This window comes from Cynocephalus volans, chromosome 17 (assembly GCF_027409185.1).
Source record: "Cynocephalus volans isolate mCynVol1 chromosome 17, mCynVol1.pri, whole genome shotgun sequence".
Taxonomy (NCBI): domain Eukaryota; kingdom Metazoa; phylum Chordata; class Mammalia; order Dermoptera; family Cynocephalidae; genus Cynocephalus; species Cynocephalus volans.
Genome location: NC_084476.1, coordinates 1,701,217 through 1,715,706, shown reverse-complemented (window position 1 = coordinate 1,715,706; position 14,490 = coordinate 1,701,217). Strand labels below are relative to the sequence as shown.

The 14,490-nt window shown below is 60.9% G+C and overlaps 1 protein-coding gene across 4 annotated transcripts in view; it reads right to left on the bottom strand.

Annotated features, from left to right (window-relative positions):
• Positions 1 to 14,152, bottom strand: part of AGPAT2 (1-acylglycerol-3-phosphate O-acyltransferase 2) — a 34,852-nt gene extending 20,700 nt beyond the window's left edge. Inside the window, exons 1-6 of one of the 4 annotated variants that reach the window (XM_063081793.1) lie at positions 13,937 to 14,152; positions 4,820 to 4,953; positions 4,031 to 4,206; positions 3,716 to 3,811; positions 2,077 to 2,149; positions 361 to 1,139 (exon numbers count right to left, since the gene is read on the bottom strand). In XM_063081793.1, coding sequence (XP_062937863.1) covers positions 964 to 1,139; positions 2,077 to 2,149; positions 3,716 to 3,811; positions 4,031 to 4,206; positions 4,820 to 4,953; positions 13,937 to 14,127 — 846 coding nt within the window. In that variant the 5' untranslated portion in view covers positions 14,128 to 14,152 and the 3' untranslated portion in view covers positions 361 to 963. Of the gene's footprint in view, positions 1 to 360; positions 1,140 to 2,076; positions 2,150 to 3,715; positions 3,812 to 4,030; positions 4,207 to 4,819; positions 4,954 to 13,936 lie in introns of those variants that run through there. The other 3 variants (XM_063081792.1, XM_063081795.1, XM_063081794.1) reach the window with 3 other exon arrangements.
• Positions 14,153 to 14,490: the final 338 nt, after the last annotated feature.

The window sequence follows — 14,490 nt, the reverse complement described above, 5'->3', positions numbered from 1 at the left end:
AGGTGTTCTGCAAGGCCTCAGAGACAGCTTTCTTCCGTGACAAGTTGGCTCCACCCCCAGCCAGAGGCCAAAGAGCAGATCTTCAGCCTCCTAGTGCTGTGCCCACAGGTGCCCTGGGCATGCCCAGTCCCCTTGATTAGGTGGACACCCCCACACACACTGAGTATTATAGGGTGAGCATAGACCCGCCCCTGGAAGGTAATACTGGTGGGGGTCCCCTGGGGAGGGCAGGGCACAGGCTGCCTAGAAGTCTGCCACGCGCTGCCAGGCTCCTCCACCCTCGGCACCCTGCATCCCTGGCTAGAGGCCTGAGGTAGCCCCTGCCCACCTTCTGTGAGTGACCACAGCTCACCAGGCACCTCCAAGAGTTTGTTTATAAAAAATAACAGCTGAGTGCAGCATTAACTCCACAGACGGTCCTCAAGGCGGTGGGAGTGGCAGACCCCACTTTCTGGCTCCCTGTGGTCCAGGCTTCGTGAGGCTGGGGGTCCTGGCACTCTCTTCCTGGAGCCCTCTCCTCTCCCTGAGAGCCGATGCAGGAGTGACCCAGACCCTAGCCTGACTCTGCACCGCAGCAGGCCCTCAGCAGCTAGACCGGGGAGCACAGCCAGGGCAGGGGCGTGGGCCTCAGCCCCTGGCCTGTCCCAAGGCTCTTTGGCTCAGCCCACTGCGGACCACGGCCTGTTCCTCCTTCACCCCAGACCCTGGAGGGATGACGGTGGGCAAGCCCCTGCGATCCAAGCCTGGGGCGGGTCCAGGGGCATTAGGGGTCTGGATCTGAGAGTGGTGACATTAGGGGCTTCCTGCATCCAGGGCCTAAATGAAAGCCAGGGGAGCCGGGCAGCTGGGCACAGTGAGATTGGGCAGCCGGGGTGGCAGGGGGGTGTCCCTGTGTCCATTCTCTAGCCTTCTGCCTCCTGCCTGCTCTCACCCAGGTCCTGTCCCGCACCCCCATGGCCTGGGCTACTGGGCTGGCTGGACACCAGGCCCCGTGGTGGCCCCATTCTCCTGGGGCATCTTGGATATGCGGAAGAAGGTGCTCCTCATGGCCTGGTGGCAGGTGTCCATGAGCTTGGGCACGTCAGCCACAGTGAGGCCGCCAGTGGGGATGGCATCCAGCACCTGCACCCTGATTGTTCCTGTGAGGGGGAAGGTGTCAGCACCGGGAGGGTCCACCATGCCCACTGCCCTCTCCTTGCCCCAGGCCACCCACGGCCCCTTCCCTGGAAGCCTTCTGAGGCCCATCCTGGGCTGGGCTCTTCCCCCGGACACCCTGGCCTTGGTGGGCTACTTATTTATTTTGACAGCTGGCTAATATGGGGGATCTGGGCAATCTGAACCTTTGACCTTGGTGTTCTAACACTGTGCTCTAACCAACTGAGCTAAGGGGCCAGCCCCTGGTGGGTTCATTTTTAATGGAGATGATATTGACTCAAAACACCCAGCTCCTGAGTATGTGCTCAGTGGGCTTGGACAACTCTATGTCCCTGTAGCCACCACCCATGACAAAGGGTATTTCCACTCCCAGAAAGTTCCCTTGGCCCCCTTCCTGATCAGCCCCCACCCCACTGTTGGACTTCTATCCCCCATGGTAGTTTAGGTGCCTCTGAGGACTCACCCTCTGACCCCACCTTTCCACCTGGCACCAGGTGCGCATGTGCAGGGTCAGGGCAGAGGCCCCAGGCTCTGTGGCCATTGGGTGCTGGGCTACCCAGGTGTGAAGTCGGGCCTGGATGTGCAGGCTGAGAAGCCCACCCTCCAGCGCAGAAAGAGGCTGCCTCAGGTCCCCTGAGCTGGGTGCACAGCCTGGGCCCATCCGTGTGAACTTGGGCACCCAACCCACCTTCATAGAGCCTACGTTTCCTCATCTGAAAAATGGGCCCACCACCACCCACCTCACAGGGCCACTGGGAAGAACTGAGGAGGTGAAGCAAGCCCAGGACTCTAGACTGACTGATCATTCACCAGTTCACCCACCGAACGGCTACTGTGTGGCACAGGAGGGCTCATAGGAACTCCTGAGATGACAGCTGCCCTGGCCCAGTCCCGTGCACCGAGTGCGCACATGTGGCGTACCTGAGGTGAAGAGCTTCGTCTTGCAGTTGTAGAAGGAGGAGAGAGAAGAGTACACCACGGGGATGATGGGCACCTGCGGACAGGGAGATGCAGGTGGCTGGGCCCACCCTCACCCCGGGACGAGCTCACAGGGGAGCCTGGCCACGCCGCCCCCTGCTCCCACCTGGGCTGGTTGCAGGAATCCTTGTGGCTGTCCCCCTCAGGGCCTTCCACACCCTGACCCCTCAGCCTGGGACACCTGTCAGGCCCTGGGGTGGCCCAGAGTCCCATAAACTCATCCTGCACAGCTTCACTCACTTCTTCCAGGAAGCCTTCCTGGGCTACTATATGTGTTTGTCTGATTTACATCTGTCCTTGTCCCTACCCCCACTGGCCCATAAATTTAGCCAGGGGGCAAGGCCCCGTCCAGTTTACCTGGAAGAGGTTACCAAGGTCTTCCCAGCCCACCCCTCTCTTCCCATCCTCACCCCCCAAGTAGGGGCAGCTCTAGCCAGGGGAGGGGGCAGAGCCTGCTGGTGCTCCTGGAAGACACCAGGGTCAAATCCAAGTGTGACAAGTGGCACCTGGGGATAATCATTAACCTGAGGAGGTCAGGGAACCCTGGGGTCACCAGCAGGCCTGGGGGTAGGAGTGAGGAGGGGTGGGGAGCGGGGTGGTGGTGGCAGGAAAGGACGCCCAGTTTCCTGGCTGAGGTTGCCGCTGCCCCCACCCCATCACAACCACCTGTCTCCTCTTTCCCAGACCCAACTACAGCCCCCTCCCTGACTGCCGCCCACAGGCCAAGGGGAAGTGACATCAGCCTCCAGCCTGCGGGTGTGCCCCTCACCCCATGGCTAGAGGGCCACAGGCCCAGGGAACAGGGGTTCGTTGTGGGCAGAGCTGGGATCAAAGCCCACGACATCTGCCCTGGCTGGGGCCCCCCACCCCCATGGCATTAGCTGGGCACCTTGGGAGGAGAGCACACCTGCCTGGCACACGGCTGGGCACCAGGGGCAACAGAGGCACCCGTCAGAGCCAAGACCCCTGCCGTGCCGCAACCCCAGTTGGGCAGGATGAAAGCCTTTCCCCTGAGCCCCGACAAGGGCATTCCCCTGACAGGAGTCTCCCAGCACAGTAGCAGGGGTGGGACGGGATGCCCTTCGCCCACTGGGAGACACATCCCCGGCCCACCTGGTGCCACCCCTTCACCCAGACTGCCCTGCCCCCCGGGACACTGAGGACCAGAAAAGTCCCAAGTCCAGAGATGAGCTCACAGCTCGCTCTCCCCAAGCCACACTTTGGCCCGACCCACCACCCACTCCCCAACACCCCCAATAGGGTGCCCCACTTAATGAACGTTAGTACCAGCAAAAAGCCGGCTGCTAGGTGGGGATGCTGGCACTGGGCACTCAGGTGCCTGCCAAGTGCAGCTGGCCACTCAGCCTGACTGGGTGCCAGTCCTAACCACTCAGGGTGGGTGAAGGGCCCAGGGGCTGCCCTCCTGGGCAGGTCAGGAGCCAGGTGCTGGAGGGAGCAGTGAGGCCCTGTTCCTCACCAGTGGGAGGAGGTCCTGAGTGGCAGTGGTCCCCAGCTGGCGAGGCAGTCACCTGGACCGCTCCCCGCCCCCTGCCCACCCTGGGCAGGCAAGGCCCTGGCCTACCTGTGTCTGGATGGCCAGATAGAAGGCACCTTTCTTAAAAGGCAGTAGGTCCCCGTTGTCATTACGTGTGCCCTCAGGATAGATCCACACTTTGAGCTGCAGGGGAGAGGAGCTGGCTGCTGCCTGGGCATCCCCCACGGCCTGGGGCCGCCCCAGGGAGGTCACACACCCCAGGAAGCCCACCTCTCAGCAGATACCCCCCAACAGCCTGGAGCACCTACCCTGACTTCTAAGGGCAATCTGCAGCAGACGCATCAATGAACTTTTTCGGCTAAAACAGAGGCCCTGTGCCCAGTGCCTGGCCTGATAACTCACATTCTCCCGGACCATCCGCTCGCCCAGGTTGGCCATGACGGTCACGGCGGTGCTGGAGCGCTGCCGGTTGATGAAGAAGACGCCCCCCAGGTACATGATGAGGCCCACGGGCCCCATGAAGAGCAGCTCCCGCTTGGCGATCTGCACACAGCGCTTGGGGAGGATCTCCATGAGGCCTGTGTGGATGCCAGGGACAGAGACAGCGATGGACACAGGGACAGAGACAGCGATGGAGACAGAGACAGAGAGAGAACAGACAGAGACACACAGAGAGACAGACAGAGACAGACAGACAGAGACAGATGGAGACGAACAGAGACAGAGGAAAAGAGACAAAGAACACAGAGAGACAGAACTGGAGACAGACAGACAACAGAGACAGAGACACAGAGAGAGAGACAGACAGAGATAGAAAGGCAGAGTACAAACAGCCTCAAAGCCCAGCCGGGCCCCTCCCCGAGGAGGAGGGGGTCGGGCCCTGTGCCTCGACTGACCTCTAGCAGGTCTGGGGGGGTCCTGCCCTCCTGCTGGCTACCTGGGCAAGTCGCTGGGTCCCTGGGGCAGTGCTGGACAGGCTCCAGCCACGATGGTGTGCGAGCCCCGCGCCCGGCACCAGGCAGGGTAGCTTCCTCTCCTTCATCACCCAGCTCTAGGTGGGCTGGAGGGACGCACAGGTCCCCTGCCCTTCCTCAGCCCCCCTGCCCCCAGCTCATCTAGACCAGCCTCAACCTCCCTGCAGCCATCCCGCCTTCCCACCCTCCCCGGGGCTGCACGGGGGGCGCGGCCTACCCATCATGTCCAGGATGCTCTGGTGGTTGGAGATGATGACGCAGGGCTGGTCCACCTCCAGCTTTGGCCGGCCCTGCACCTCGAAGCGGAGGCCGTAGACGTACTTGAAGGTTCGCATGAACCAGCTGATGATGCTAAGGGGGGAAGGCAGCAGTGAGCAGAGGTGCAGGGGGTGGGTGAGGGAGACCCCAGCATGGGCAGAGCCCCCAGGGCCCAGCTCCCCAACCCAGCTGACACGAGATAAGCAGGACCCTGGAGGCAGGTCGCTTGGCGTGGACGACGCCTTCCACTTCCCAGGGCTGCCTGGCCCTCCCCTCCAGGCCTGCTTGCTGGGCCCTCCCAGAGGGGGATGTCGGCGAGCCATGTGGGGGCCCAGCTGGAAGGGGGCAGGGTGGTTCTCACTTGTGTCCGCGATGAAGGGCTCAACATAGGGCCAGAGAGGTCCCTGCACCCCTGCAGAGGAGGCCGGGCCCCCACACACACGCCCTCGGGGAGGATACCTGGCTGAGGAAGTGACCATCCCCTAAGACAAGCCACATCGGGAAGAAAGTGCCAAAGCCAAGTGAGACCTTTGCAAGGAGCTGAAGTTTGTTTCTGGAATGTTGGGAAGTCACCGTAGCCGAGACCTGCCCTGGCCGGACACACTGGAGGTCGCCTTCACCCTCACCCTGTCCTACAGACTGTCCCAGACTTTTCTCACAAGAAGTGGACCAAGAAAGGTTAAGTGACTCACTCCAAGTCACACCAGAGCACAGAGCTGAGGGAGGCTGTGAGCGGGTCCTGGTGGGGGTCCTGGAAGCCACAGCGCCTTCACCCTACAGCAGGGGTGGCCAGCCCACTGGGGGCTGCCCTGGAGCACCCACAAACTCAGGTGGCCTCCTCCCTGCAGCACTTAATGGCTGGGACCAGGCACGTCTGAGGGGCGTGCACCAGCCCTAATCGTCCAGGGGATCACATCCACGGGCACTGGCTGGGCCAGGGGAGCACAGGGAGAGGGTGGCCTCGCCCTCCGCTCTGCCTGGGAAGCTTTGGGCACATCTGGGGCAGGACAGCTGCCCATTAGGGGGTCGGCCTGCATGACGACGGGGCCCCAAGGTGTGAGTTCACTCTGAGACTCCCAGCAGGGCCCCTGAGTCCTTCCCATCACCCGCAGGTGGCAGGAGGCAGGGCGACATGCTGGCCCATGGACTGAGGGCTCCTGACCCCAGAACTCCTCCACTCGCCATACAGATTAGTGCCCCCCAATCATCTGATCCCCTCAACAGTCCAGAGGGAAAGGGAGGGATACCCTTTATACAGATGAGGTTAAGTAACTACCCAGTGTCCCAGAGCCAGCTCTAAATGGCAGAGCGGAAGGGCTGGCCCATGGCTCACTTGGGAGAGCGTGGTGCTGACAACACCAAGTCAAGTATTAAGATTCCCTTACTGGTCATCTTTTTAAAAAAATAAAAAATAAATAAATAAGTGGCAGAGCAGAGATTCAGAGCTGGGTCTTTCACTCAAAGCCAGACTTATTTTTAAGTTGTGGTAAAGTACACATAACACACAATTTACATCTTTGAATGTTGGTCCTCTCCAACGCTCACGTCACAAGTTAATCCCCAATATGGCATTTGAAAGGTGGCGCCTTTCAGAGGTGACTGGATCACAAGGGCTTGGCCCTTGTGAATGGATTAACCCACTCAACGGTTTAGCAGTTATCAGAGTGGACCGGGGACTGCGTAAGGACAGGAAGGAGCACGTGGACTCGCCCTCGCCAGGGGACCGACTCTGCACGCAGCCCCCACCAAGGAGGCCCTCACCAGACGCGACCCCTCAACTTTGGACTTCCAGGCCTCCAAAACTATAAGAGATAACATTCATTTCTTTATGAATTACCCAGTTTCAGGTGGTCTGTTGAAAGCAACAGGAAATGGACTAGCGTGCGAAACCCGGTTCAGCAGCATTAAGCGCAGTGACATGGTGTGCAGCCCCCGCCTCCATCCGTGTCTCTGGAACTTTTCCATCTTCCCGAACTGAAACTCTGCTCCCACCAAAGGCCAGCTCCCCTCCCCTCCCGCAGCCCCAGCACCTCCACTTCACTTCCTGGCTCTCTGGATCTGACTCCTCTGGGGAGGATCTGTCCTTCTGGGGCTGAAAACCAGATTTGACCAGCTGCACCTCTCTTAGCACTGAGCTCCGGTGGGAAGGGCAACTCTTATTACCCCAGGTGGCAGATGGGGAAACTGAGTCTCAGGAAGGCAGTGGTTAACCCGGATGATTAGAGCAGCAGTCCTTCCCTGGATCTGCCAGCCCCAGCCAGCCCGGGGCATCCAGGCCAGGCCTGCCCTCCATCCCATCCCACCCAGGGGCGGGCCCATGTTGCAGACCCTGGACGCCTGTTGGGAGACCTGGCAGGCTGCTTCACTCAGTTTTCCCACCAGCAAAATGCAGCTCCTTGGATCACTGGGAGGACAGAAGGGGACAAGGAGATGCGAGCAGACAACTCACACAAAAGAAAACACCATAAGTGTCCACTAAACTAGGAAAACATCCCAGCTCACTCGGATCAGTGAAATGCAGACAAACGAGAGTGCCTTCCTCCCTGGCCCGGGGCAAGTGACAGCGGCAGCGGCAGCGCAGCGCTGCTCACAACAGCAACTACAGACCCCCGCACTTCCATGTCCAACTGCTGGGGAAAGTCTCGGGCCACGTCCAGAGACGGGCAATGGTTCCCTCTGCTGGTGGCACTACTGCAGGTCCCATTTCAATTTTATTATTTCAGCCGTGTTTAAGTGTGCTGTTAGCAGCATTAAGAGCACTCACACTGTACAGCACCCGCACGACCCACCTCCAGAGCCTGCCTTTCTTCCTCTCGGTATCTGGACTTTCTAAGGGGAGGGGCTGGTCACACACCGTTACTCTTATTTGAACTGTCAAAGATCCCACGTGAACCTTCAGCCCAGCATGCAGCCTGCCTTTCCCGCCACCTGCCAGCCCCAGTGGGGAGCCCTTAGTCCTTTGGGACAGCCAGACACGCAGACAGCATGGACCCCCCCAGGGCAACAGGAAACCATGGCCGATGGGGCAGCATGTGCTCTAGAACTTCACAGTTACATTCTTGACAGCTCAGCCAGTGTGGCTGCAAGAAAGGCGCATCCTCAGAGCTGAAAAAAGACTGGAAATGTCCCCATCTGCAGGTGGCACACACAGGGCGCCAGTTTTTCCCTCCCATAATGTCCAGTATTTTCAAGGTTTTCTTTAAAAGGAGGGATTGCAAGACTCTGAAAGCTCATCCTGTGGCCTCTGTCCCCCAGGGCTCCACCCCCACCCTCCAGCATGACTGATCTGGCCTCTCCCAGCAGGAAGCTCAAGTGGCCAGAGCAGCCATTATCCCCAGAATGACCCAACCTAACCTGCCAGGCCTTGTCCGATGTCCAAATGCTCCACCTGACCGAGCCCCACTCCTATCAGCCACAGAGAGCAGGGCAGCCCCATCTTTACCCTATAGGAGCCAGTGCCCCACAGCTCGGGGCAGGTGTCACAATGCTGGGCCTGGGGTGCTGTCGCACAGCTTTGTCTGGTCTCAAGTCCTCCAGCCCCCAACTCAATGCACTGGACCCCCCCCTCCCCAGGGCACCTCAGCAGAGGGCGAAGCTGAGGTCGCCTGAGACTCAAATGGCCCAGGGATGGGGTGAGTGCCCAGCCAGCATTCCAGAGGCACTGCTGACTGCTGCCAGATGGGTGACAGGAGCCAGCTTTGCATGGCAAGTCAAGTGGCCCTGTCACCAGGCCCGGAGGCCAAACCCAGACTGTGTCCTTTCCGTATGCTGGCAGGCGCAGCCAGCTCCACGAGCTGGGGGACATCCCCACCCTGCCCGGATCTCCCAGGAGCCATCCACTTAACATTGGACGAGTGGCCTGGAACTGAGCCTCCTTCTGGCCAGCCTCCTTGGACCACCTGAGCTCGGCCCCAGGACACCTGGGTTGTTCCCAAGCTTAGGCTCTGGGTCAGACAGACAGGGATTTGGATCCTGGCTCCTGTTTTCCAGTTGTGACCTTGGGCAATGCGCTTGACCTCCCTAAGCTTCCATTTCCGCCTGCCAAATGGAAAGGATACGTGTATGGGGTTACACTCAATGAGGCTGGGACACCCCATGGCACCCTCCAGGCACAGGGGACCTCCATCAAAAGTGGCTGTGACGAAAAGAACCCAAAGTAAACTAAAGCGAAAGGCCCCTTGACGTGCCAGTCTCCATCCCACCAGCACATGCACAGGCTGCTGTCCTCACGGAATGTCACTCACTGACCTCTGCCCTTGCTTCTTGGGAGACTTGGGCAGCTCTTTGGGCTGAAACTTGCCAGTACTCAGCCAGACCCCATCGGCCAGGCCTGGGCTTTACCGGGAGAGGGGCTGGGTGGGCTCCTCTGGGCAGCCCTGCTGGCAAAGGGCAGGCACAGAGAGCCATCGATGGTGCAGGGGTCGACTGCCCAGTGACGCCACCTGGCAGAGCAGGGGGTTTTCTGACAAGTATCATCCAAGCTGGAACACAAGGTGGGGGTGGGAGCATGCTGGGGGGGGGGGCTCTCCGGCCCATGCAAACACCCAGAGGCATCAACAGGGGGTGTGCAGGGGTGGGGCAAACGCCAGGCCCGTGGAGAACAAGGGGCTGGAAGGAGGTGGGGCTGGGGAGTGACCCGCTCCAGCTCCAGGGCAACCCTGCCCTCCCCATGCCCCCCCATGAACGAACAGGACTCTCCAGGACTCGGGGGGCTCGAATTTCTGGACTTGCAGAGAGACATCTGATGGAGAGAAAGTCTGTCCTTCGCTGCCCCCCAGTCCTAACACCCTAGGCAAAACAAGGGCAGACTTTCCTGTGGGCCCAGGGCCCAGGCCACACCCTCAGGTGATTGGGGCTCCCAGACCCCACTGTGTCCCCATCCATGCCTCTGTCAGAGGACCCAGGACCATGCAGCAGCTGGCAATTCTGGCTAAGAGGCTGAGCCCTTCCAGGTTCAAACTTTGACTGACATCAACAAGTCCCAGGGCCTCTGTGGCCGCGACACCCCACTCTGTTCCTCGATGCTGAGTGTGGGTACAGGTTGCACTGAACAAGCACCTCCCTTGCCTGACAGCTGCTGTGACAACTAGGCCCTGGCCATTCGCATAACACAGAAGCACGGAGCCCGGTCCCGGGGTAGGGGCACCCTTAATGGGAAGGGCACCCCTCTCCTCTCCTGCCACAACAGTGCATCCTGGACCCTGAGAGTGGTTGGGCCACAGGACAGAGGGGCCAGAGCTCTCTGGGGCCACAGGCTGCCAGCCCTGGTCTCCACCAGTACATGAAAGAGTGAACTCTGTTGGCTAAGCCCCTGCTATTAGGGATCCCTGAAGCGGTCTGTGGCTGAACCTATTCTAATACACACAGCTTCCCCGGGCTTCACTCTCCTCTCTGCCAAATGGACATAATAAAGGCATCTGTCTCCCGTGGTCCCACCCGTCCCCGCACACAGGGAAAGTCTGGGAGGGGTTCTTGGGGCTGGGACCTGGTCCGACAGGGCACCTCTGCGCTTCTGTTCCCTTCCCTCTTCCTCGCACAGTCCGAACTCCAGTCTGAACAGCAGAGGCCTCCTTGGTCACCCCGGGGAGAGGGGCCAGACCTCAGCTGTGGCTGCTGCTGCTCAGAGGGAAGATGGGAAAGTGGGGTGGGGGTTGCACAGCAGGGCTGCCCCTCCCAGAGCTCATGCCTGGTCTCCAGCCCACAGCAGCCAAGGTGCTGCCCCAGGGGTGTGCCCACAGCCACCAGCGCTGGGCTGGGCACAGAGGAAAAATAAAAAGCATGTACTTTATAGCCACTCAGTGGGTTCACATCAGCTCCCCATGTCCTGGCTCTGGGACCTTGGGCAAATTGTCCCCTCTGCTCCCCTGGCTGCCCAAAGCCTTAGTTTCATGTGGCTTCTCTCACCCTGTCCTCTCATCTGCACAATGGAGCACATAATAATTCCTATTCCCTAGGCATTTCTCAAAGGAAGATGCACAAACGGCCAACAAGAGACACATGAAAAAATGTTCAACATCAGTCGGCATCAGGGAAATGCAAATCAAAACCACTCTGGGACAGCTCATCTTAGCTAAACCGGCCATTATCAAAAAGACAGAGAATAACAAATGCTGGTGAGGATGCAGGGAAAGGGGAAGCATCCTACACTGTTGGACTGTGAATTAGCACAGCCACTGCAGACAACAGTATGGAGGCTCCTCAAACAACTACAGACAGATCTACCACACGGTCCAGCAATCCCGCTGCTGGGTGTACACCCAAAGGAGTGGAAATCATCGTGTCAGAGGGACACCTGCACTCCCGCGTTCATGGCAGCTCTAATTACAACAGCCAAGAGTTGGAAGCAACATAAATGTCCATCGACAGACAACCGGACAAGGAAAATGTGGTGTACGTAGACCACGGAGTACTGCTCTGCCGGAAAAAAGAACGTGAAGTGAAGTAAGCCGGGCACAGAAAGAGAAACACCGCACGTCCTCACTCGTAACAGCGAGCTAAAAAAAAAAATTAATTAAAAAAAAAAAAGATAGATACAACAATCACAATAACGCACTGAATTTTCATTGTGTTTTTGTTTTTGTTTTTGCAGCTGGCCAGTACGGGGACCTGAACCTGTGACCTTGCTGTTGTAAGACTATGCTCTAACCAGCTGGGCTCACCGGCCAGCGACTGTACTTTCAAAATGAGAGAACAGAACTGAGGCCAACAGAGGTGGGAAAGGCGGGGAGAGGCGTTTAGTGAGAAATTACTAAAGGGAGACAAAAAACGATTACATGGCGTAATGACAAATACACTAATTACCCTGATTTGAGCATCACGTATCGCATACAGGTGTTGATATTCAACGCTGTACCCCACAGATATGTACGTCAATTATATTTCAATTAAAAAAATAATAATTCCCATTCCCAAGGTTGTCAGCTGTCTGTGGCGCACAGTAGGTACAGACTTGGCCTGTCCCAGCCCAGGGGGAGCCTAAAATGAGGGGGGTAGGGAGCCTGCCCACTATGCAGCCCCCCGAGCCTCCACTTCCCGTCCTTCTGGGTCCCTTCCCTGCAGGGCTGCCTAGGGGCACTACACCACCTCTTTCTCTGCACTTTACTCCTTGCTATGGCCCCCAACCCAATCCTGCCATCCCTATCCCCCACTCCTAGCCATTGTGGGGAGTCCTCAGTGATACTGTGTGACCTAGGGGCAGAGTGTGGGGGGAGGAGGCTGGGGAATCCTGACCTCCAGGCCCACCCGCCTGCCCTGCAGCCCGCCCTTCTCCCTGGGGGACCTGTGGGACAGCAGGAACAAAGCCCCTGCTGTCACCAGCCAGTGACCATAAGCTGCCCCTCTGCAAGGCCTAGGTCTGGGTGCTGCCCTAGGACAGAGGGTGGCAGGAAGGCCCCATCCAAGCACCAATGGGACCTCCAGGGTCCCGGGGAGGACATCCTAGTTAGCCAGAATGTCCGGGCTGAGAGGTGGGCAGGGCAGGTGGAGCAGGAGGGCCCAGTGATCACCTGGCCAGTCAGTTAGGTGCAGCTAGGTCCTTCGCCCACATCTGCAAGGGTGGCTGGGAGGGACTTTTGATTTTTCCCCTGGGAAGAAGCTTTGAAGTCCAGGCAACAACCTGTGAGAGCCAAGTGAGGCTTTCAAAGTCAAGGAAGCTGCTCGTAAAGAGGCCACCTCTGGCAGCCACCTAAGCGGGGACCAACTCCAAGACTTCCTAATTCAGGTGCAGCCCGGTCACTTCGGTTGAACACACAGGGCTGAACCCCCTGGCTGGCTCAAACCACACATGCCATCCAGTCTCCTGGCCTGGCACAGGAGGCAGCACCCCCTCCAAGGAGCCCACAAGCCTGGAGCTTCCCGAACCCACTGCGGTCCCTTCTGGGGATCTACACCCTCCCCTCCTGCTCTGAAGCACCCCAGGTGCTAAGTGGAGGGTCCTCACTGAGAGACCCTGCCTGCAGGGGATCCCAGGGCCCAGCCCTGAGGAACTCCCAATTTCTGGAAAGAGGCCTTCCCCTGCCTGGAGGGCCCTCTGTTTGGCAAGACTGCTGGAAGGGTGACATCTGGGCTGGCCCTGGGCTCTGTGCTCCCTGAGACACTGGCCTGGGCCATCTGGACTGTGGGGGACAGGTCACACCATAGCACACGTACAAACATCCCACTGGACAGGCCCACCCTCAGCACCATTCCTCTTTAAACCTCAGTGGGAAGCCACAGCCCCTGAAGGCAGGGCCTGGGGACCTGTGAAGTATGGGCTAGACTGGCAAGGACAGAGATGGCAGAAAGCCAGGAAACCTCGCCCATGCCCCTATAACCACGGGGGAGGTGGGACCTCAGGGACAGTAATGTCTGCCACACCAGGCCACTCACGGCCAAGACACGTTGCAAAAGCCACCAGCTGGGCATTCCGAACGGGGCAGACAAGGGTAGCAACAGCCCCAGACGGCAGACACGGAGGAAGGCCAGGAGGGGCCGCTCTCGGGCAGCCACGGCCCCGACCCCCAGGAGCAGCCCCCAGCGGCTCTGCTCAGCCCAGCATGACCCCACCCCCACTCCCGGCCTGGCGACGCCAAGCTCCCACCCTCCGAAAGGCGTCCCGAGGGAAACTTCAGCCGCCGGCCCCTTCCTTCCCTTTGCTTGAAGCTGGACCCCAGCGGCCGACACCCCCTCCCCAGCACGGCGGCTCCTGCTCTCCGGGTGTCGCCGCCTTCCCGAGGAGGCAGGACGGGGGGAGAGGGGCCCGCCCGCCGCGCCCGGGCACAGGTGCGCCCATCACCCGGCGGGGCGTCCCGTGCCCCCGCAGGCCCGCCCGGCCTCAGTTTCCCCGCCCCCGACGCGGGACGCGGCGTCCCCCAGCTCGGCCCGGCGCCCCTGCCCCCGGAAAGCCTCCGCCCGCCGGCGCCGCCCGCAGCCCACGGCGGAGCACTGTGACGCCGGCGCCCGGGCCCCGCGCGCCCCGCCGCGCTCCCGGAGCCCCGAGCCTCGAGCCCCGAGCCCCGAGCCGGCGTGCGGCAAGCGCGGAGGGAAGCCGGGAAGCGGAAGCGCGTCCCCGCCCCGCCCGGCCCGGCGCGGCCCTTGCCTCATGTTCTCCACCGTGCGGCCGCCGTGGCGCAGCAGGCAGACGACCGCGGCCACGACGGCGACCAGGCAGCAGAGCACGCAGTACAGCGCGACCTTGGCGTGGAACCTGGCGGCGCGGCCCAGCGGCGGCGGCAGCAGCAGCGGCAGCAGCAGCGGCAGCGCCACGCACAGCCACGGCCACAGCGCCATGGCCCGGCCCGCCGACGGCGCGCCCCCCGCCCGCCAGGCCCGCGGCCGCCGGCGCCGCGCCCCTTATTGCGAGCCGGCCTGGGGCGGAGCGGGGCGGGGGGCGGGGCCGGCCTGGGGCGGGGCGGGGGCTGGGGCGGGGCCGGCCTGGGGCGGGGCGGGGCGGGGCCGGCCTGGGGCGGGGCGGGGCGGGGGCGGGGGCGGGGCCGGCCTGGGGCGGGGCGGGGAGACTAGGTGCGCGCGCCCCGCCCCGCCCCCGCCGGGGCTGCTGCAGGCCCCTGATCCCGGAACCGCAGCTGCCAAAAGGCGTAAAGGCGGTCCGAGGACGACCCCTCGTGCCCGTCCAGTTGCCGCACAAAGGGCCCT